The sequence below is a fragment of the Littorina saxatilis genome, linkage group LG2 (genome assembly GCF_037325665.1).
Source record: "Littorina saxatilis isolate snail1 linkage group LG2, US_GU_Lsax_2.0, whole genome shotgun sequence".
Lineage (NCBI taxonomy): Eukaryota > Metazoa > Mollusca > Gastropoda > Littorinimorpha > Littorinidae > Littorina > Littorina saxatilis.
Window position 1 is genome coordinate 85,992,270 of NC_090246.1, and position 24,222 is coordinate 86,016,491.

General features: G+C 42.6%; 1 protein-coding gene across 2 annotated transcripts; it reads right to left on the minus strand.

Moving 5' to 3' along the window:
• Positions 1-3,369: 3,369 nt before the first annotated feature.
• LOC138959998 (uncharacterized) lies at positions 3,370-18,762 on the minus strand. Of its 2 annotated transcripts, none has more exons than XM_070331714.1 (4): positions 18,494-18,762; positions 13,950-14,110; positions 8,345-8,660; positions 3,370-5,814 (listed from the first exon to the last, which is right to left on the minus strand). In XM_070331714.1, the coding sequence occupies exons 2-4, from the start codon at positions 14,070-14,072 to the stop codon at positions 5,438-5,440; spliced, it is 816 nt and encodes a 271-aa protein (XP_070187815.1). In that variant the 5' UTR covers positions 14,073-14,110; positions 18,494-18,762; the 3' UTR covers positions 3,370-5,437. The 2 variants fall into 2 exon arrangements, with proteins under 2 accessions (XP_070187815.1, XP_070187814.1); XM_070331713.1 differs by having other exon boundaries at positions 18,490-18,762.
• Positions 18,763-24,222: the final 5,460 nt, after the last annotated feature.

The window sequence follows — 24,222 nt, forward strand, 5'->3', positions numbered from 1 at the left end:
CAGTGTGTTTGTGTGTGTGTGTTTGTGTGGGTGTGTGTGTGTGTGTGTGTGTGTGTGTGTTTGTGTGTGTGTGTCTGTGTGTGTGTGTGTGTGTGTGTGTGTGTGTGTGTGTGTGTGTCTGTGTCTGTGTTTGTGTGTGTGTGTCTGTGACGTACATCCAAAAAATCATGACTTCTCATGCATACAGACAAGAGATTGTTACAAGTACTGCCAAGAACAGTAATTCGAGAATCGTTTGAATTTTGACTAGTCCAACAGCTTCGGCATGGATGCGTGAGCAGTCTGATATCTAGATCTGAACGTCATCAAGCAGATAGGACGTATGCCACAGAGTTAGAGGACCCTCGCTGGGTGACAACCAGTTCCAAACTGACCAGTCATTCTATCAATGCTGCCCGAGAAGAATAGGTCAGATAACGGAGGAAAAGTCTCGAACACGTACAGCTCACACTTCCAAACGGGAATAGTGAGATAATTACAGTCCGATGAGACCCACGCGCATGAACCTACTGGTTGAAATTAAGATTTCAGTTTCAACAAATCCAACCCAGGCCTTGGTTCCCCTCTTCTCGGGCACACCATCCCAGATATTGATTATGAGCACTACTCGATAACATGCGTGTCATTCAATCTTCACCGGCACGGTTGGCCTAGTGGTAAGGCGTCCGCCCCGTGATCGGGAGGTCGTGGGTTCGAACCCCGGCCGGGTCATACCTAAGACTTTAAAATTGGCAATCTAGTGGCTGCTCCGCCTGGCGTCTGGCATTATGGGGTTAGTGCTAGGACTGGTTGGTCCGGTGTCAGAATAATGTGACAGGGTAAGACATGAAGCCTGTGCTAGGACTGGTTGGTCCGGTGTCAGAATAATGTGACTGGGTGAGACATGAAGCCTGTGCTGCGACTTCTGTCTTGTGTGTGGCGCACGTTATATGTCAAAGCAGCACCGCCCTGATGTGGTCGGCTGGGCGTTAAGCAAACAAACAAACTAAAATTGAATCTTCATACAATTTGCATCGGTGTTACGAAACAGACAAATCGCTAAGAAACACGTTATTTGCAAATCGAAATGAAAATCTCTCTCTTAAAAGCTTACTTATGTGATGAGTTCTGATTGGCAAACTTGCAAACAAATGAAGTATACACTTACCGCTGCAACGAATGTAGACGTCTGTGTGTATTTGTTGAACAGAAGCGACAATAGTTTTCTGCCACTACCATAGCGTTTTCTGTTGTTATGATCGCCATGGCCACTACGCAATCACAAATGAAAGTAGATCTACACAACGTCAATTATGTTATGACATGCTGCGATACAACTTTCCTCTTTTTGTGTCGTTTTCTTGATTGTTTATTTTTGTTTTGTTTATTTTTGCAATTCTCTGTATACACTCTCTCTTTCTGGTATTGTTTGCTTAGTTTTTTCTTCAAGCATCTGAATATTCAACCTCCAAAACAACATGACACATTGTTTAAAAAGCGATTTGTTGGATTTAATGAATCCCCTTCAAACGTGGAAGCACGTTAGTTTGCGACTGATATGACATGTTCAAGACTGATTCAAAAACAATATGGCAGCAAAAGCTGTTGCGAAATCTGTTAAAACATCGCTGGTTTTAAGTATCCAGACTTCGATATTCGGCTTAAAAGTTGCTCGGTAAAATAATTGTTACAAAAAAGTTTGTTTCCAGTTTGATTTTCCGTTTCTCTTTTTGCGTGCGTAAACATTGGCACAGTCGCGGAGTCAACGAACTATGTACCCTTTCCTTTTCACTAAACAACTTTACTTTTACCCAACCTGAAGTAAATGCAACAAATGGGAATGAGGGGGGACAATCTAAAACCTCCCCGCAGCTGTATACTTGGCATGCCCTTTCTGTTAAGTAGGAGGGGCCGGGGGTGGATTTCTTCGTGCACCAGTAGTGTTCCCGATAGATGAATAATTACCCACCCTCGCCTCACACACGCACACACACACACGCACCCACCCATTCATGCACGCACGCACGCACGCACGCACATTCACAAACACGTACTAAGGCAAACACACACACACACACACGCACGCACGCACGCACGTACACACGCACGCACACGGATACACACACACACACACACACACACGCAGGAAAGAAAGAACAGATGTGATGGAGACACACACGGAAATGAAACGTTGGTTCGCAGTTTAGTACTGCGACCTTAACTGCCTCGAGGTTTTGACTCTGGACCTTTTGGTCGCCCACCCGTCGATGTAGACGCACCAAAGTGCAAGCACATTATGTACTTGTCCACTCAAACAGATACCGACAGACAGACAGACTCGGACAGACAGACTGACCCGGACAAATACTGGCAAGTCTGACAGACAGATAAAAACAAGCAGACAGACTCGGACAGACAGAAACTAAGACAGACTGATACGGACAAACAGGCAAGTCAGACAGACAGTCAGAAACACGCAGACTGACTGCAGAAACAGACAGAGAGACAGACATAAACAGACAGACAGACAGACAGACAGACAGACAGACAGACACACAGACAGACAGACACACAGACAGATACAGAGAAGGGAGCGCCGTATTTTAATAAACAACATTTCATTCATGATCATTTTTATTTAGACCACAATTAGGCAGTACCGAGACATAAGAAGGCATATTTTGATACAAATTGTGAAAGTGTGAACTGGCGTAGAAATGAATATATTAGCCTGGGAAAGGTACACCCACTTAAAGATGCAGTGCCTAAGTCACAGCATTGAGAGCAAAGATTTGTCTTTTTGTCGCAGATTATGATATAAACAGCCAAGAGCTTTTCACAACTATCTCACAGATGCCAAAACATACCTTTAGTGTCGCCAGTCAAACGAAACCTCATACGGTTTGAAAGTTTGCATCTTCCGCCAAACTTACATTATAAGTAATTAACATTTCCCGTGAACACGTCGTTCTAGAGCTGAAGGCTGTGAGCGGTATGCCAAAATGGCCCCACGTACCATCTTTCACAATGTTCTTGCGTCATTACACACACTTTCTTGATAGGTCAAGTACCCTTTCTCCCCCTCGCCGAGACTAGTAGACTCCCATTTATGCTTTTCACGTAATTAGTTCATATCACGTGCGGGACCTGATATGTGAGCCTGGTCGAGGGCGACTCATGCCTGCCCGGTGGCAGTCCAAAATCAATTCGTACAAAAATTGCAGTTTTTGACTCTTTGCATGAAAGTCAATGAAACTTGGTATTTTTCAAAGGGATAGCTGCCTGAGGCATGACTGAAAGCCATAGGGGCTCCGTGCACCTGGAGTTGACCCAGTTGGCCCGGTAACTTTAGGCAAAGGTTAACAAACTCTGAATTTGTTTACTTGTGTGTGTGTGTGTGTGTGTGTGTGGGTGTGTGTGTGTGTGTGTGTGTGTATGTGTGTGTGTGTGTGTGTGTGTGTGTGTGTGTGTGTGTGTGTGTGTGTGATGATCTCCTTCAGTCAGACACAAATATTAAAGGCACCGCTCTTCCGGTGAAAACAGTTCTGCACAATATTTCAGACCTGGCAAGGTTTTACGTGGGGGTTAGGCCATCCCTCCAGTTGGGCACATACCAAAATGCAACCTCATGATTAATTGCTGCGTGTAAGTTAGTCGGAGCTTTATGTATTTGTTTGTTGTTTTTAAAGCCACACATCACTAAATTTGGACAGATTGTAAAAGATAATGTTTGCCTAAACTACGTGTATAGTATGCACAAACCTTCCTTCCCTCTATGGACTAGTCTTAAAACTCTTCACAGATGAAAAAAAAAATAACAAAAGAATAAAACAAGTCGCGTAAGGCGAAAATACAACATTATTTTGGTCAAGCTCAGTCGAACTCACAGAATGAAACTGAACGCACTGCATTTTTTCCGCAAGACCGTATACTCGTAGCATGATCTGTCCACCGCTTGTTCTGAGCGTGTTTTTAATTCAAACATATCATATCTATATGTTTTTGGAATCACGGACCGACAAGGAATAAGATGAAATTGTTTTTAAATCGATTTCGGAAATTTAATTTTAATCATAATTTTTATATTTTTAATTTTCAAAGCTTGTTTTTAATCCGAATATAACATATTTATATGTTTTTGAAATCAGCAAATAATGACAAATAAGATGAAATTGTTTTTATTGAAAAATAATTTTAATTACAATTTTTAGATTTTTAATGACCAAAATTATCAATTAATTTTTAAGCCTCTAAGCTGAAATGCAATACCAAAGTCCGGCCTTCGTCGAAGATTGCTTGGCCAAAATTTCAATCAATTTTATTAAAAAAATGAGGGTGTGACAGTGCCGCCTCAACTTTTACAAAAAGCCGGATATGACGTCATCAAAGACTCTTATCGAAAAAATGAAGAAAATTTCTGGGGATATCACACCCAGGAACTCTCATGTAAAATTTCATAAAGATCAGTAAAGTAGTTTACTCTGAATCGCTCTACACACACACACACACACACACACACACACACACACACACACACACACACACACACACACACACACATACACCACGACCCTCGTTTCGATTCCCCCTCTATGTTAAAACATTTTGTCAAAACTTGACTAAATGCAAAAAAGATAAAAATCACTACCATCATAATTATGCTGACATTGCAACAGAAGCTATCATTATAACTCAATACAGTAAGAAAAGCGTAATGATAACCAATGTCACAAGAACAAGACCAGTGAGCAAAGGGGAGTAAGCGCTCTACTGTAGATCATGATAAGACAACCCCGCAAAGCGTTTTTCTCACTCAATGCTGTCACTTCCGTTGTTTGATCAATGTAGAACAGTTGAAGTGGACAAAATCGGTATAAAACCTTGTCCAATGGGCGAAGGTCAGAATGACCTTTCGAGCTGCCGTTTTAGCATAACATTTCCTTTCAGAAATAGCCTACGCTAGCTCCAGACCTTTGTTTTCTTCTTCAAATAAATGCCACTAGACGAACTGATGACGCAGAAGGCTAAATTGTATTATACAACATGCTCACTACAATACACACTGTCCAGCTTCAAATGTCACTCTGAAGCCAGTGTCAACCCGTGAGGAAAGTTACTACACCAAACATGCGCAACAATAAACGCTTATTTGTAACGCGTCGCATTTCAACACTTGAACAATCTAGCGCTCACAGTTCGCAATACCGTGACACTCCTGTGTTAAACTCCTGTGTTAAACTCCTGTGTTAACCTTCCATTTTAAGACTCCTGACTTTTTCTTCTTCACATGCTCTCGTCTAAGTGTCAGTAAATATACTTCCGTTCTTTCACAACCTGTTTTTCCTCCAAATTTCGGAGTAGTCTTAAAATAGAGGCACCACTGTTCAGCATTTTATTTTCCATTGGATTGCAGCGCTTCAAAGTGTCAGAAGAGTGACACTTTTATATCATCCCAGCGTCAGGTAAAAACGTTTGCAATTTCAAACGTTTGAGCCAGACCTCCTCGTTCAAAGCTTTTATCGAAGAACTCTTCACATGATAAACTGACACATAACGTCTCGCCCACGACTGTGTTCTCGAAGGGAATGCTCGATGACGAAGAGCACACATCTTCGGCTCGAATCCTGGGACCTGATTCTCGCAGTGCGTCAAGAACGAGCACTTTCAAATCCTGGACCTGGACGTGGTTGAGGTCCTCTTCACTACTCATGACGGTTGAATCCGGCACTGCAAGGGTTGTGTCGTCTGTGGAGGAGGCTTTCTGCAGTCCGCTTTCTGTTTCCAGACCGGTGTCTTCAGGTTGATGGATGTTGGTGCTTGACGTACATATGTCTTCTACAAGACAATCAAACAATCGGTCAATACAGCAAACATGAAATCTGTCAGTCACTCGGTCATTGAGTCAATCAATCAATCAATCAATCAATCAATCATTAATTCAATCAAAACATTCAATCAATCATTCAATCTATCTATCTATCCAGTCAGTCAGTCATTAGCCGAAGAAGCTATTTTTAAAATGGATTCCTGACCTGGTAGTAGTTAATAAGATGCCGGTATAACGCCTGTTCCTCTGTCATGACAGATCAAGGCATTGTTTCACGGAGAAACGTTATATGTGTAACCGAGTGCCGTAACACCACGATCACCTCGGGAGGCGAAGTGCAATCAAACAGGATTGAAAATGTTAGGGCTAATTTCTTAGCCCTATAAAAACTGTAATGCAGACCCGAAGGTTTCCATGAACATGCAGACAATCAGAAACCACCAGACCCCATCACAAACAGAATTCCACAATCCACCGGTGTTGACTTAAAGGCCAACAACTCGGGTGCAGAGTCTGCCGTGAAAGGAGCGGTAGCCTCCCCTGTCACAATCGCCCCCGTTTGAATGAACTTTGTCCCGAAGTTCCGAACCGGGGGACCACTGTCCATCCCAAGTTCGCAGAATGGGAACAGCACGAAAATGTTCAGTGGCCATATTATGCCATTACCTGAACATATCATGCCGAGTCCCATCCCTGCTCGCAAGCGCCAGATGTAATAGGGTGGAGTGGAAGGGGGAAAATAGGCCAGGAAGCATAAATGATACGCCAAGACAGAGGTTGCGATAACGTGACCAGAAAGCAGACACCAGAAAGCAGTGTAGTTCCTTCCTCAATATACAGCCGTACACAACTCGTCGGAACTTGAATTACGATCCTGGTCGAAAGTCACTTCGCTGATATAAACCCAGCTCTAAAACGTTTGTTCAACTGAACACACACACAAAGTCTCTCTAAACAATCCTCGAATCACTCCTTCGCCAAAATACAGTCATAATGGCCCAAACTACACTACTTGCATTGATATTTTCAGAAACACAAACATCGTTCAACTACAACTAAAACATCACAATCCAAGATACGCACTCTGACACGTCTTCACACTTCGAAATCACACCGGGTACTCTTCTAGCCCACGCTATTATTCTGACTCACGCGCGCACCCGTTCAAGCAATCAACCAATAAGAAACCAGCCTTGACATCAAGTGAAATAATATTTCCTATCTAGATGTACATATTTATAACCGGACACTTAATTTAATATAAGCTTAGCTTGTTGTGTGGTCACACATGTCTATATCGCATATACATGCCACCCTGTATTTATCTGATAAAATCTTGTTTAAACCAAACCAGCCTCCATACACACCTACAATTAGCTACAACACACAATAATCCTAGCGGGAGACACAACTTGGGCCAGGGGAAGATAATAGACAGGGAGTAAAAGAGAGGGACAACAGTACATGAACTCGCCACACGGCTACATATGGAACAAGTTCTTCTACTTCATCTACGTTCCCAGACAAGTACAATACCCCTCGATACTGCTGAATAAACAGGGGCGGATCAGTTGCTTTGTAAGGGGGGGGGGGGGGGCACTTTGAATCGAAAGTGATTGTGATGGGCGCTTCGCGCCCGAATTTGCTAGGGGGGTCCGGGGGCATGCCCCCCCGGAAAAAAATTTGCCCAAAGAAGCAAAATGGTGCCATCTGGTGCCATTTGAACTTAGAAATGGTCATAAAATCAGCATAGAAAAATCTTTTTTTTTCTTCTTCTTTTTTTTTTTTCGGGGGGGGGGGGCACGTGCCCCCTGTGCCCCCCCTCGTCCGCCCCTGATAAATATGTCAAAATCCTTCTTCTAATTCTAAACAACAAAGTGACTGTGGTGAGATGAACAAAGTTAAAAACAAATAAAAATACAAAAAAAGATATCTGTACTCACCGATACAAGAACAGCACTAGACAGTACGAATTTTCGTTTATGTAAGCTTCATCAGGAACAAACAAACACAAAAGGCACCAAAAATCAGACGCAACACGGAACGAACAAGGTTTGAAAAGAATATGGAGGGTAAACACAAAAAAGCGAAGGAACTCTAGGAACGGAAATAAATAACAGGGGAGAGAAGTGGTTCGATGATGTCAAGAGCACACGCACACACACTAACAATATTACACATTCATTAAGGGAAAAAAACTAAAACACACACGCACACACACGCACGCACGCACACACACATACGTACGTACATACATACATACATACATACAGTATACACATACATACATACATACATACATACATACATACACACACACACACACACACACACACACACACACACACACGTACCGCAAATCCACAGTGTTTCGGGGATACATGCACTTCACATTTTTGCATTCAAGCCTTTTGTGTTTGTTTCTTCCTGATGAAGCTTACATAAGCGAAAATTCGTACTGTCTTGTGTTGTTCTTGTATCGGTGAGTACAGATATCTTTTGTTTTTTAACTTCTTCTAATTGTTAGAAACACTTTACCATTGACATCCGAAGCAGCAACACCCCTAGTTTCAATAACAGTCGAATCCGGAAACGACCACGACGATGACGTCACTTCCGCTTCTGACACCACTTCCGCTTCTGACATCACTTCCGCCTCTGACATCACATTCGCATTTGACGTCACGGAAAAACTGGCGCGACATTGTCCCGTCTGCCACGCGGTTGACGCAGGACGACAGACGAGCAGCTGGGTACAGAGGCTGAGGTAGGTTTTGGCGTACATGGCCCAGCTCTTCAGCTTCTCGATCTGATCTTTCCTCTTCTGGCGTAGGTGGTAAAGCTGGATGTTGTCCTGTAGCAAAGAACGGTAGGCGAAGGGCTCCTAATATGGACCACTTTTTGTTTCATGCTGATAACTAGCTTGTTTTCTTGCGAAGAAGTTTCATTTTGTGTTTGGTAGTCCTTCTCTCTTAGGTTAACCGTTAGGCCTAATCAGAGTGAAATAGCTTTGATAGACATTCAACAAAAATTAAATACAGAAAAAATCACAAAGGGTCCATATTAGGAGCCTGGGTGCCTAATATGGACCAGTGAAGCGGCCTTCACGAATCACTGTAAAAAGTCCCCTATATTTCAAAATAACATGATACAACTTAGTGTACAAGTCAGCCTAATTAAAATATGCTCTAGATTTATCTGTTTCGGGTTGATGAGAGCATTATTTGAAGCACACCAGAAAACTAAAGAAGCTTATGAAAAACAGAGTGAAAATAAGTGAAATTATCAACTTCCACGAAAAGAAGACTTTTTGTTGCATTTTTTTTTAAATCTCGAGGGCTAGCTATATGTTATTTCCAGCAAGCTTTTGAATGAATTAATGAAAAAAGCCTTTTGCTTTTATTTTCTTCGATTAGTTGAAGGTGGTCCATATTAGGGGACTCGCACATACTTTGAGATTTTGCTATTATTTTTTGTTTACAGTAGAACACTGCTAAAATATAACAAATACGGTTTTAGCTGTCATATATAGCAATTTTTGTGTGATAAAAGCTTTGGCTGTGGACAGAAACGAGTCCGTTTTAGGCGGCAAATTTAGAGTGAACGCTGCCAAAAGTGAAAAAAAAGAGAAAAAGCCTAACGGTTTTGAGATTTCTGTTTCTGCAACTGTTTTGACATGTGCAAGTTATCCAGAGAGGGTGAATACAGCGAATAAAACTTTTTGGAGCGCTCTAGCGCCGTTAGTTTGTCAGAACAGAAGGTGGTCCATATTAGGAGCCGGTCCATATTAGGAGCCCTTCCCCTACAATGGATAAAATCCAAGAACCGTGTCCCAAATTATGTCAGTAAGTCAACAGTCTGCCATTTTGTTATGGTCCTTGAACATGCAAATAAAGATGACGGAATGCTGAACAGAATCCTTTTAGGGAAAATGTAAGTCGCAGAAAGAGCAAAGCGATAGCATTCGAACAGGTCAAGTCTCGTAACTCTTCAAAGTAGCTGGACCAAGCTGACAGGAGTTCCTTCCCTTGGCATAGAAAGAAACATGAAAGCAAATATCTTTACATGTGTATAGTTTTGAAAGTACTATTGCGAATAAATGTTACTTGTTTCAATAACTATCTGCGGATTTAAGTTTTGAAAGTTACAATTTCTCATGTTTATCGCATCACATTTTCTTGCTCTAACACTTATGGTAGTTTTCTAGTTATTTGTCCCTCTCGTCTAATATCAGAGCAATACACGCTACTTTTTTTTTGTCGACGATTTAAAATTTAACGGTTAAATTTCCTGCAAGACATGACGTGACAAGTTGCTAGAATTTGTTGTGGAATTTTCAAAACGCAAAGCAACGATTCGAATTTGTTTTCCGTACCAAGGGAAGAAACTCTTGTTACATTGTTCAAGCTGCTTTGACGAGTTACAAAACGTGTCCAGCTCGAACGCTCTCGCTCTTTCTATGATTTGTCAAGGCCACACAGATACAAATGCCATAACAGTCTGTTTGTCACGGTAAATCTTGAGCGGAGCTTACAGTATTACATACAGCAAATACACAAATGGTTTTATTGCTCACACGCAATGAGGAAGAAAATAACGGAGCGGTGCATTGGCCTGAGTGTGGGCAAGAACGTGTACATGGTACAATAGACACAAATAGGTTGTAAACGGACAGAATGATAATCGCCACTTTGCAAGTAAACAATACTGCCAATTCATTTCTGTATTCTCTGTATGCACTCCAAGAGTTCTTTCTCTTAAATTTGCTATTGCAGAGTTTTCCGTTTTTAGCTGTTCAAACTCTGTGTCATTTCGTGAACCACTGAAACAGGAAGAAAGAAATAGGAGGAAAAATAGGACACGTGGATTTGAACGTTATAAACTTTCAAAGATTTGTTCTGTGTGTTTTGTGTGTGTGTGTGTGTGTGTGTGTGTGTGTGTGTGTGTGTGTGTGTGTGTGTGTGTGTGTGTGTGTGTGTGTGTGTGTTTTTGCTTGCTTGCTTGTTTAATAATGTCTTCGTTTCTTCGTTAAATTAGAAGAAACTTTCGTGTTTCAAACATTTCAAATCGCTGCAGGATCGAATATCGATATAAATAGTTCGGCATTTGGATGACGGTATCAAACAGGAAGATATGTAGGAACAATAGTTTTATACGATAACTAAGGCATAAAGATAACGAATCAAGATTCCTAACTGCAGCGAGAGAGTGGTAATCATGTCAACATGCTTACTGCCAACATTCACTTCATTCACTGTCAGGCCTGCTTAATTCCACGAAAGTTACAATGGGATGATTGAAGTAATAAAGGTGCAATAAATGTACACATTCTCTTTCGTAGAATTACAGAAAAACTGAAGGCGATTCAGGGAAATAGTTGAGGAATAAGAAACCTCGAATTTCAAATCTTGTTCGGGACATTTTTTTGAAGGCACAGTTCATACTGTGTGAACAGTTCGGTTCGTGTTCTCAGATTTACGTGGGATAGACTATCCCTCCACTTGGACACATACCAACAATCAACAGACGGGGTGCTCTAAGCTGATGGGTGACCGACACGGTTGGCCTAGTGGTAAGGCGTCCGCCCCGTGATCGGGAGGTCGTGGGTTCGAACCTCGGCCGGGTCATACCTAAGACTTTAAAATTGGCAAACTAGTGGCTGCTCCGCCTGGCGTCTGGCATGATGGGGTTAGTGCTAGGACTGGTTGGTCCGGTGTCAGAATAATGTGAATGGGTGAGACATGAAGCCTGTGCTGCGACTTCTGTCTTGTGTGTGGCGCACGTTATATATGTCAAAGCAGCACCGCCCTGATATGGCCCTTAGTGGTCGGCTGGGCGTTAAGCAAAACAAACAAACAAACCAGCTGATGGGTTTAATTTTTTTTTATTAATTCAATCTTAAAGGACCCTAGTGCCTTCTTGTGAAATGGCTGCACAAACAGCAGTCAGTATTGGACTTTTTGAATGTGTACAGTGGACGGATGTTCTTGGCCCATGTAAGAGGTAAATTTCAGTCCTGCATATGGCATATGGCGGTTTCACAAATAGTCAATACATTTCGTGTAGCTTTTCGCGCTTGGGTTTCCGGAGTAAGATTTGAAAAGGATCTTTGAGTCATACATCTTTGAAGTGAAAAAACCCATGTACAACATACCAGTACAGAAACAAGCCTTTCAACTTGTAATCAAAAATATGTCACTTCGATTTTGGGGGTTTCTTTATTTGAGCGGCGGTCACGTGAACCCCGCTGTACAAGAAATCTTTGATCCGAAAGGTTTGCCAGATAGTCAAGTGGACGGCCTTAAAATGACATATATACAGTTTGAATAAAATGACACAGGAATGTACGCTTTAATTGGGGTGCTAAATTTGTCGCAATATGTTTTTTGCTAAGTCTACATCAGCGTCATTTTGAAGTAGCCGGCAGTCTTGACTTCTTTAGGAAAAAATCTTTCATCAAAAGCTTGGAGGTATCCATGGTAACTGACAAAAACTTGTTTTCACACGACAAGGAAGGTCCTTTAAATCAAAAAAGAAAAGGGAATGTCTGATGGCAGTGACACCGATAAAACGTGTCATGCCAATGTCATTTTCTGGGAATTAACTACGAGCGCTTGAAGATATAGAGTTGCGTGGCTTGTAGTCATTTTGGCACGCAATTTCAATATTATCGTTTCTGTACTGGTATTTTGTATGACTCAAAGATCCTTTTCAAATCTTACTCCGGAAACCCAAGCGCGAAAAGCTACACGAAAATGTATTGACTATTTGTCAAACCGCCATATGCCATATGCAGGACTGAAATGTACCTCTTACTCCCCCGCCTTACCATCCCTACCTCCCTCGCCTCCCGCCGCTGGTGTGTAGGCGCATGTTTACACATAAGTGCCCGCAGGCTTAACAGGCCAGTAAAATAACACAAAGGACTGTTCACACAGTTTGATAGAATCGATGCCAAGGTTCTTAGTGGATACCAAGAATACTGTTCCAACTTAGCAGTTCGTGAAAAATGCGAGCTTTAAATGGTCCGGACACTTTGGTGTAAACACCCTAAGCTGAGACAAAAATATGACTGTAAGTTGTGAGCTCGGGAAATGTTTGCTGCAATGAAATATCACTTTAAATCTCTATGCTGGCAAGACTTCGCTTGGAAACACCATTACAGAAAGACAATTTTCTTGATAACTCTTCTTTGGAAACTCTATTATGAACGACCATTTTGCTTGAAACCTGTATTTGGAAAACAAATTCGCTCGAAACCTCTGTGCTGGATCAACACTAAGTTTTGCTTGAAACCTTTATGCTGGAACTACAATTTGGCTTGAAACGTGTATGCAGGAACGACAATTTTGCTTGAAAGATATGTGCTGAAATGACAATTAGGCTTGAAAACTCTATTGTGGAAAAATAACTTTCCTGGGACTTTTCTGGTGTTAAATATTGCTTGAAAGTTCTTCATACCGGAGAGTCAACTTTTCATTCATTTCATTTATGCCTTTGACCCCGTCCGGGACATAGGCCGCAAACAAGAGCTCGCCAGGCACTCCGAACCTGGGCCAATCTCTCCAAGAGAGTCAACTGTGCTGCCGAAATTTCTGAATTTTGAAAGTAAAAACTCGACGCTTGAAGAAAAACTTTGCTAAAAACATAAATATGCTGGAAAGAGAAAGGCAAACTGATGACTGCTGGCTGATCTTGTCCCTCCTCCCCCCCCCCCCCCCCTCTCCCCTCACCTCCCAACCCAACTCTCTCACACTCTCTGTCTCTCTCTCTCTCTGTCTGTGTCTGGCTGTCTGTCTGTCTGTTTGTCTCTCTCTCTCTCTCTCTCTGTCTCTCTCTCTCTCTGTCTCTGTCTCTCTCTCTGTCTCTGTCTCTCCCTCTCTGTCTGTGTCTCACTGTCTGTGTCTCACTGTCTGTGTCTGTCTGTCTGTCTGTCTCTGTCTCTCTCTGTCTCTGTCTCTCTCTCTCTCTCTCTCTCTCTCTCTCTCTCTCTCACTCTCTCTCTCTCACTCTCTCCTCTCTCTCTCTCTCTCTCTCTCTCTCCCCCCCCCCCAACACCACCCTCCCCAACCCCACACCTGCAGAAACGTTCTGATGCCATGGCTAAAACAACACAGCAGTGAGGGGGAGAGTAACTACTCACACAATGCAGCTCCTCCAAGACTCTTTTCTCTTCCAGTCTTTTCCTGGTAGCGTAGTCTCTCTTCTGTTTCCTCCGACGATCACTCTTATCGCTGTAGGTGGAACTGTATCCTCTCGTCTTCATTCTACATGTTCGTCAGTGTCTCATGTCTCATGTTGGTCCTTTAGTTAAAAAAAAATGGAGACGGAGGAACAAAAGTATCATCAGTATTTTCTTCATAGCACCGAGGGTCAAATCTTGGTTATTGTGCACTTTTTGTTTGTTCAAACAAACAAAAAACAAAATTTGTGTGTGATAACAAATGAGCGACATTGAAAGTTTGCTGCAAAACATAAAGGAAAGAAACCGGTGCCACTGTGAATTATAAACAACAAAATATGAGTGAACCTGTTTCAACAGTCTCTGTGACCGGGATATGCACACTCACATGCACAGGATTGTCGGATGAGACGAAAAACCGAGGTCCCTTCGTGTACACTACATTGGGGTGTGCACGTTAAAGATCCCACGATTGACAAAAGGGTCTTCTCCTGGCAAAATTGTATAGGCATAGATAAAAAAAAAAAATGTCCACCAAAATACCCGTGTGACTTGGAATAATAGGCCGTGAAAAGTAGGATATGCGCCGAAATGGCTGCGATCTGCTGGTCGATGTGAATCAATCAATCAATGAGGCTTATATCGCGCATATTCCGTGGGTACAGTTCTAGGCGCTCTGCAGTGATGCCGTGTGAGATGAAATTTTATACGGCCAGTAGATTGCAGCCATGTCGGCGCATATTTACCTTTCACGGCCTTATTCCAAGTCACACGGGTATGGTAGACAATTATTAACTGTGCCTAAGCAATTTTGCCAGGAAAGAGCCTTTTGTCAATCGTGGGATCTTTAACGTGCACACCCAATGTAGTATACACGGGGGGTGGTTCGGACACCGAAGAGAGTCTGCACACAAAGTTGACTCTGTGAAATAAATTTCCGCCGAACCTGGGATCGAACTCGCGCTGACAGCGGCCAACTGAATACAAATCCAGCGCGCTACCAACTGAGCTATATTCCCGCCCCGTGAATGCGTGATGTATTGTGTAAAAAATTCCATCTCACACGGCATAAATAGATCCCTGCGCCTTGAGTCCGAGTCTGGAGATACGCGCGCGATATAAGACTTCATATAACTAATAACTACCTGCTATTCAGACGTAAGAGAACTGAGGAAAAGAAGTCGAAACTAACTGTTGCATGCAAACAAACTTCCTGAATTAGTTCTTATTTTAAACGTTCGAGGTAATTTTATCTTTCTTTGTTTGCGTTTATGGTAGTGTATTACAGTGCAGTGTATTCTACACTACTTGTCATAAAAAAAACTACACACATACATTTAGCTGTAGATCTTTGTATTAAAACCAAGTATATTGCCAGAAAGGTCATTCATTCCCCTACCGTATGAAATAAAGAGTTTCATTTTTCATTAATTAGTGTTTATGCAGTGTACCGGATCGCGGATACATAGGACCCCCCCCCCAAATCAAATTCGCAAAAGCAAACTTACAGACACTAAAATACACAAAAAATCAAAATAAGAGAGAGTATGCAGAAGAGTTTGCGAAAATCAGCCGTTGTTCTATCTGCTTTGATTTAAGTAATTAACATATAAAGGACGGACAGTTTTCGAGTTTACCATTGATGATGATAAGTTCGATTTTTTTTTTTCGTCTTTACACTTGTTCCCTTGTCCCGTTGTGCTCTCACACCGCCCCGTCCCTGCACTCGCTGCTCCAACCACCTCTGAATTTCGTTCCGCTGCCAGACTTGTCGATTTTACAGACGCTCTAGGGGGGGGGGGGGGGGGGTGTCGGGTCGCTGCGGTAGGCTAACCTCGGAAGATGCACGCTGCGCTTCTGCTGAGTCACTTCGACGGTGTTCAGTAGTGGGTCTGTCCCGAGCTAACGGACGCAGCCCACTACCTACTATGCCCCCTACATTGACTTTAAGTCGCGGAGCCAGACTGAGTGAGCGTCCCCTCCAGAGAGCAGACCACCACCACGTCCCTCCGTCGACCCCCCAGAACGTCACACGTTGAAGACTGACAACAGGGAAGGAAGGAACAGGAGCACTGAGACCAAGGTCACCATGAGAGCTCCGGGCATGAAGGGCCACAAGAGCAAGGACAATTTATATTTTGGATGATTAATGAGATGAGGATAATTATAATGATGCTTTGGATTTCCAATTTGGTTTGAGACTACGTGACAGGGCAGCACTCTACGCTTACTGTCATAATATATCCTGGCGTCAACCAGGCCCGAGAACTGCCGCACCTGCGGTGTTGGTCAGGTACACAGAACCTGAGCATCCTCAAAGTCGCATTCGTTCAGTGAATGACACTCGGCTGTGTGATCCCAGCCTTCCCATAAGAACCATAGCACTTCCACTCTGGGTAGGAGCCGACCGTAGCCCGAAAAACCCACATGACCCTGACGGATGGGATTCGAACCCACGACCTACCGGCCCGCAGCGCGATGCGCTAACCACTGCGCCACGGGGGCCGGTTGATAAGTTTAATTTACACAACAGTGGATGCCCCTTGGACTTCTCAAGTAAACTTTCACCAGCAAACTTCTTCAAAACGCCGTCTTCGCTGTTTTATATTTAATGAGATACGACGTCGATTGGACAATCAAGATGTCTGTTCTTGACCCTCTGGTCTAAAAGGAAATCTCTGGTGCCAAAAATCGAGAAAACGTCACAATGCGAATAATGGCATAACACATAAGGTCTAGATCTGTCACTTATTTTGGGGGATCTCTCTGGAGAAAATAACAAAGAATGTCAACAGTAAAGTTTGTCTCGGCGACAAAATCGTATCTGCAAAGGAAACATACCCGTAAGGTCACCGCCAGGCTGTGCATGTGTCGCTATCATATCTCATTAAGCGGATGTAGAATGTGTTGTTCTCTTCATTTAACAAGCTTGGCCACGCAAAGACACTCACTTCTGCGAAAAGCACGCACCCATGTATCAACTTTTTTTTTCTTGAAGTTTTCAAACCGAGCTGTTTAGTCACTTTCATTACACCCCCGGTATAGGGGTGTGTATAGGTTTCGCTCGATGTGTTTGTTTGTTTGTTTGTTTGTTTGTTTGTTTGTGTTCGCATATAGATCTCAAGAATGAACGGACCGATCGTCACCAAACTTGGTGAACAGGTTCTATACATTCCTGAGACGGTCCTTACAAAAATTGGGACCAGTCAAACACACGGTTAGGGAGTTATTGGTGGATTAAAATTATACAAGGACTTATAGAGGGACATCTTAATGGTCAAAGGGAAATAACCATTCTCACTCAGTCACTGCCACCAACTGAGAAGGTTATTTCCCTTTGACGGGGGTGTTTTTCCTACCTCGGAGGAATTTCTTGTTTTTGTTTTTGTCACATTCCTTTTATCTGCATTTTTCATCATGAGAGATCCCTCAGAATGTGTGTTTAATCTCTAAATTATTTTACTTGATTACCTGCGTACGTACTGTGATCTTTTCTGTATCAGTTTTTAACAAGAATTTCTTACAATGACGCATATGCCCCAAAAAGCTTTTTATTTTTTTATTTAAGTTACGTGTATACTGTTCACGTGCAAGACTTTGACTGTTTTTCAGACACACAAAGAGGCATTTTCTGGTTGTGTAATCACTATCATTTGTCATTTGTTAAAACTATGTCGAGTTACCGATAATTATATCGTTGATAATATTGATACGAGGACAAATTATCGCGATAATATCGACACGGATTTTTTTTATTGGCATGGCATGGCAGGGCGTGGCATGGAAATGTCGTGTCGTGTATGGCATGCCATGGTATCGCATGGCAGTGTATTTTAGTGCAGTGAAAAGTTAAATGTATGTCATAGGGGGCGGGGATATAGCTCAGTTGGTAGCGCGCTGGATTTGTATTCAGTTGGCCGCTGTCAGCGCGAGTTCGATCCCAGGTTCGGCGGAAATTTATTTCACAGAGTCAACTTTGTGTGCAGACTCTCTTCGGTGTCCGAACCACCCCCCGTGTAAACTACATTGGGTGTGCACGTTAAAGATCCCACGATTGACAAAAGGGTCTTTCCTGGCAAAATTGCTTAGGCACAGTTAATAATTGTCTACCATACCCGTGTGACTTGGAATAAGGCCGTGAAAGGTAAATATGCGCCGACATGGCTGCAATCTACTGGCCGTATAAAATTTCATCTCACACGGCATCACTGCAGAGCGCCTAGAACTGTACCCACGGAATATGCGCGATATAAGCTTCATTGATTGATTGATTGATTGATGACAGGGCAATGTGCTGAAGTGTAGAGTATTTTAGTGGTGTGTTTGACATGACGTGCCAGACGTGCGTGTATATGACATTTCATGCCATGGTATGGCTTGGTGTACTGTAGTCAGGGCATGTCATGACATGGCATGTTAGTGTATTGTAGCGTAGTGCAGTGCAATGTAGTGAAGTATGTGTATAAATACATGGCTGTCAAGATGCAATCGTAACACTTACCTACAGCATTGTTCGCCTCGTAACACGGGTGATATGATGCAACAAACTGTACTTCACACAAAACTGGAGCTGTGATTGTCAATATGCAACAAGTTCAAACGTCCGTGGGTTTCGTAACGGGACTGGTATGACACAGTTACGCACCAACACCGATGCCAACATAGTCTGGAGTTCTTTAACTTCCTGCAATGGACTATAAGCTCAACTCATAGCCTTACGAAGAACAGTCTACAAACAAATCTCCGCTCTCATCTATGCAGCTCTGAGTAATGGCTATGGATGGGGATTTCCCGTTTGAGGGGGTACGGGTTTGTTACGTTGGCGTTAAAGAAGAGTGTTATCAAGAGAGTTAGGGTTATTTTAGCTACGTGAAAGCATAGCTGCTACATTGATTGAAAACAAAGTAGTCTCCGTCGTCGTTATTAATATTGATGTTGATATTTTTGTTGGTGGTGTTGTTGCAGCTGGTGCTGTAGTGCTGCTGACATGGGTTTTTGTGCCGGTTCTCCTCAGTCCCACCCACCAATGAGGTCATTTATGGTGAAGTCAATTTAGAGACAGCAAGCGTATGAGTAGAAGTGAGGCGATGGGAGATTTAGCTCAAGGAACTAGTCGGCACACAACCCCCTCCTCCAACCTCTACCCCCCTTCTTTGTCAAACGGACTACGGTGAAATGTAAAACACACACACACACACACACTCACGCACGCCGCATGCACGTGACGCACGCACGCACACACACACACCCATATGCGACGCACACACACACACACCGACGCACGCACGCACACACACACACACACACACACACACACACACACACTGTATTCAGTAGGTGGTTTCTTTTTAACCATTATTTCATTCTCCCATTCAAGGATTAGATACAGACACATGACCGGATGTGACATCATGTGCTCAAAATGTCAGATAGTCAGTACCGCACAGTCGGTTCAACAAAGAGTACGCACAAAATGCCTGCTGGCGAGATTTAACTTGTTCAAAACACGAACAAACAAGTCGCGTAAGGCGAAATTACAACATTTAGTCAAGCTGTCGAACTAACAGAATGAAACTGAACTCACTGCATTTTTACAGCAAGAGCGTACGTATACTCGCAGCACCGTCAGTCCACCGCTCGAAGCACAGGCAGTGAAATTGACAAGAAGAGCGGGGTAATAGTTGCGCTGAGAAGGATAGCACGCTTTTCTTTATTTCTATTCTTTTTAACTTTCTGAGCGTGTTTTTAATCCAAACATATCACATCTATATGTTTTTGGAATCAGGAACCCACAAGGAATAAGATGAAATTGTTTTTAAATCGATTTCGGAAATTTTATTTAAATAATAATTTTTATATTGTTAATTTTCAGAGCTTGTTTTTAATCCGAATATGTAGAGGTTACATGCCGAGTCTCAGTGATTATTAAAAATAATGGTCGAAGTTAGCGGATCATGAAAAATGCGAGCTTTAGCGAGCTTTTTCATGACCGCGAACTGAGACCATTAATTTTTATAATCACTGAGACGAGGTGTGTAACCTCTTTATTCCTCCTTTCTTCAGTTATTCAAAGAAAAGAGGAGTTTTTTTGCGAAAGTTTGATCGAATCCTATTCACTCAACCAGTCAACCTGCGCAGGCGATTGATTAATGCGCGGTTGTATAGTTCCGTGCAAATCATTCCATTCTGTTAACCCCTTTTGTCAGTTTTCCTATTTTGGACTAAAATCAAGTACACAGATATGCTGTTATTCTGCTGTGGCGGCAAAGGCAGATATTGTGTGTTCTGTACGGGTATCGCTTAGGATAATGTTCTTTCGTCAAATGGGACTAGCAGACGAACTTTTGCACCCGTGTTCCAACGTTAAAAACTGTATGAAGTTCAGTTTTCTGGGGAAAATAATGTATGAAACCGCTTTATGTTGTTTAAATTGATGAGATGTGTGCATTTGGTTGCGTGTGATCTGTTTATTAAATGAAATATTGTTGAAAACTGACCGTCGGATTGCAGTCTGTTGTCGAAGAAACTGAGTGAAAAGAAGGGGAACTACTCTTGTCGCTAGTATGAGTTACTTGCCTTGCGGGAAATTGCTTGTGATGAACGTTTGAGCACGGCAGATCTAGATTCAGAAAACAACCGAACTCATGGATTTTATATGGAGATTCATGTGTTCAGGCCTGTAGTTGTTAATTTAAATGCGGTATGTTTGTATTGTTTGCTCCAGAGATGTATACTTCGTACATTAGAGCGTTCGGAACTTTTCAGTCGCAAAAAGTAGTACCGAAGCAGAACAACTTCTCAACCCATTGCACTATCGAGGATTCAGGCTGATGCTGGGTCGTTATTTGTTTGGTTGCTGGGTCATTATCGAAAAATAACTACCCCTACAAGTTTACAGAGGTAAAGAAGCAGAGGGGGGAATAAAGTGAACCTTCGGACTAGTGAACCCTCGGACTAGTGAACCCTCGGACTAGTGACCCCTCGGACTAGTGAACCCTCGGACTCGTGAACCCTCGGACTAGTGAACCCTCAGTCGGACTAGTGAACCCTCGGACTTGTGAACCCTCGGACTTAGTGGGACGTTCCCGTTTCGAGGTGTGCGTATTTGTGTTCATGTTCGTTTTTCAGTCTCTTTCTGACTGTTTGTCTTTGCTTGTGCGTCTGTGTGTCTATCTGTGCGCATGTCTGCGTCTTTATGCGTGTGCGTTGTTCGTAGATATGTCTCTCTTGTGATCCTCCTTTCATACGGACTCCCCATGCGACCAATGATTTCATTTTTGCCTTTAAACAAATCACATCGTATCGGGAATTTCTGCATTACTATTCCGACACATCACTTTTTTTTAGACTCTCCTCGTGATTGTAAACAGGATAAGTATGCGTTATCTATATGCGACTACATGTTTGTGTTTTTTGTTATGTGTGTGTGTGTGTGTGTGTGTGTGTGAGTGTGTGTGTGTGTGTGTGTGTGTGTGTGTATGTGGGTTATTGGCATTTTGGGATAGTTTTGACACTTCTACACACATATTTGCCTGTTTTTGGATGTGTGTGTGTGTGTGTGTGTGTGTGTGTGTGAGAGAGAGTGCGTGTGTATGAGTGCGTGTGTATGCGTGAGTGCGTGTGTATGAATGCGTGTGTATGAGTGCGTGTGTGCAACATTTGCGACAAAAGATCTACACACACACACACACACACACACACACACACACACACACACACACACACACACACACAACGGCTGTTTATTACTTTCACGTTATTTGGATGTTAAACAGTTGGAAAGTTTTATTCAACAAAGAGTATATCGTTGGTTATCTTGCAGTATTTATGTTTCAAATTTGATCTCAAAAGCGTTCAATGGCTACTTTCCCAACTGGAACATTTTTTAGTCCTCGCTGGAAAATGATTCCAACATGCAAGGGACATGGTCTCAATCAAACAATCAAATTACGAGCTAGTCAAAAACTTACTGATTGCTTTTGGTACAATAAAAACATATCTTCGGCGATTTAGAGGAAGTGAAAAAATAGCGACTATCTACAACCGGAACACGTACATCGCTCCAAACGGATATTGTGCGGAACAGTTCCCGGCCCGTGGTGTATTCATGTTTCCAAGCTCTAAGGCTTTTGCTGTGAACTTGGGTTCTTGATCCTGCGCCTACGTTCACAAGGGGGAGTTGGGACAACAGAGAGAGTCTGCACAAAGATGACTCCCTCGCCGAATGTGGGGATCCAATTCATGCCGATAGCGACAACTGATTTTCAGATACATTCGCAAATGCACACACACACACACACACACACACACACACACACACACACACACACACACAGATGGAACAACTTACAGACCTACATTATGGATATCATACCGACGCATGCACAGCTTATAGTGGGGACCTTACAAGTAACCACGGTTCTACTGACTGACTCACTAAGACGAACTTCATTTTCGAAGCACTTTGTCATTTCTTCGGGGGGGGGGGGGGGGGGGGGATAATTACGAAGTGACAGATATATTTTGTGACGCCATTTTTCTCAAACTTCGGCTGTTATTGCTCGGAATTTTCAGTTGGGAACAAGAAGTCATGGATTTGTTGGCACTTGTCTTATCACATTATTATCTTGTGACATACCTCGTTACTTGACATGACACAATTCCGTTCTTAGAATGGAATATTCGGGGGGGGGGGGGGGAGAGAAAACAATAGAGCAGTATAGATATGAGCATTGTTAGCTTGAACAGCAGCTGAAACATGTTCAATTTAAAAACCCTAGTGCCTCCTCCCCCTCTCCCAGCCACCTTTTTTCAATTCAGTTTTCTCATTAATTTTTGGGTTTCCCCTGACCTTGCTTTGCATTTATTGACTTTTGCACTCTGTCATGTAACCCTTGACCTGATTTCTATGAATGTCTATCTAATTATCTTTATTCATGTCTAAAACTGTTTCATAATTTGATATCTTCAAAGCGTATGTCATGGTATCAATGCTCAGGAGGTGATACTAGACAAAGTCGATGAATTTGTCTGGTACTTGAAATGATGTTTTTTCACCCCCAACAGACGGTAAGTCTAAATTCTAAGCCCAAGGAAAGAAAGTGAATGAATGCATGAATGCACTAACAATCACGTTTTAATAGCCTTACTCATACTGAAGTCTCAGACAACACTGTCCTTAGAATTGTTTGAATGAAAGTATGCTGCTATTTATATCTTCACTCATTTTAAATGGAATGTAAACCGTCTGAAAATAGTGCTAATGCAATGACCTTTCCTGTTGTTAGCTAGAACCTATTCGGTACCGGATTTTCATGGAATTACCTTGACATCTTTCCAGTTCCAAAATAACGTTTACAAATGCTCTTTGAATTAATAAATGAATTAATGTTATGTATGAACTGATGAATGCATGATCTGAATGAATAAAATCTAAAGATCAACAGAACTGGGTGACACACGGATTTTCATAAAGATTTGGAATTACTTGCCATGGAATTTTACCAGACGCAGTAAATCTCAGCAGAGTTCTGGACAAAGTGCCAACAACTTTTCTTTGTGTTGTGTGCCCAGGTAAAAGTGTCAAAGAGTGCTTCTATATATACGACTGTGTCTCTGTGTGTGTGTGTGTGTGTGTGTGTGTGTGTGTGTGTGTGTGTGTGTGTGTGTGTGTGTGTGTGTGTGTGTGTGTGTGTATGTGTGTGTGTGTGTGTGTGTGTGTGTCCGCGATGCACGGCCAAAGTTCTCGATGGATCTCTTTCAAATTTGGTGGCCATATTCAGGTACCCCCCGGACACAACCTGGTCGATGAGATATTTCAACACGTGCTCTCAGCGCGCAGCGCTGAACCGATTTTGGTTTTTCTCTGGATCCATTCCCAGTAACTCTTCCTTATCTTCTCCAGTGTTTTCAGCGTTTATCTCCCTTCCTTCGTGTGGCGTCAATCCATATTCCCGTTTCTATTTTTAGAAGGTCACTGTCGACAACGCTCAATCCATATTCCCGTTATACTATTTTTAGAAGGTCACTGTCCCGGCGAAGCCGGGTATTACTCTTCTCCAGTGTTTTGCGCGTTTATCTCCCTTCCTTCGTGCGGTGCGCCGGCAAAGCCGGGTATTCGGCTCAACTTCTTCCCGGCGAAGCGGGTATTCATCTAGTTTGATATATAGTCCGAAACCTTTATAGGTTTTAGTCACAGGGATCTCTCTCTCTCTCTCTCTCTCTCTCTCTCTCT

Bases quoted from the DNA above. Each gene is read 5' to 3' on its own strand.
- LOC138959998 (XM_070331714.1), bottom strand. From the start codon at position 14,072: ATGAAGACGAGAGGATACAGTTCCACCTACAGCGATAAGAGTGATCGT. The intron at 8,661-13,949 runs GTGAGTAGTTAC...TCTTTGCTACAG, and splicing joins TCTTGGAGGAGCTGCATTGT to GACAACATCCAGCTTTACCA. The intron at 5,815-8,344 runs GTAAAGTGTTTC...ATTGTCTTGTAG, and splicing joins TGCTGCTTCGGATGTCAATG to AAGACATATGTACGTCAAGC.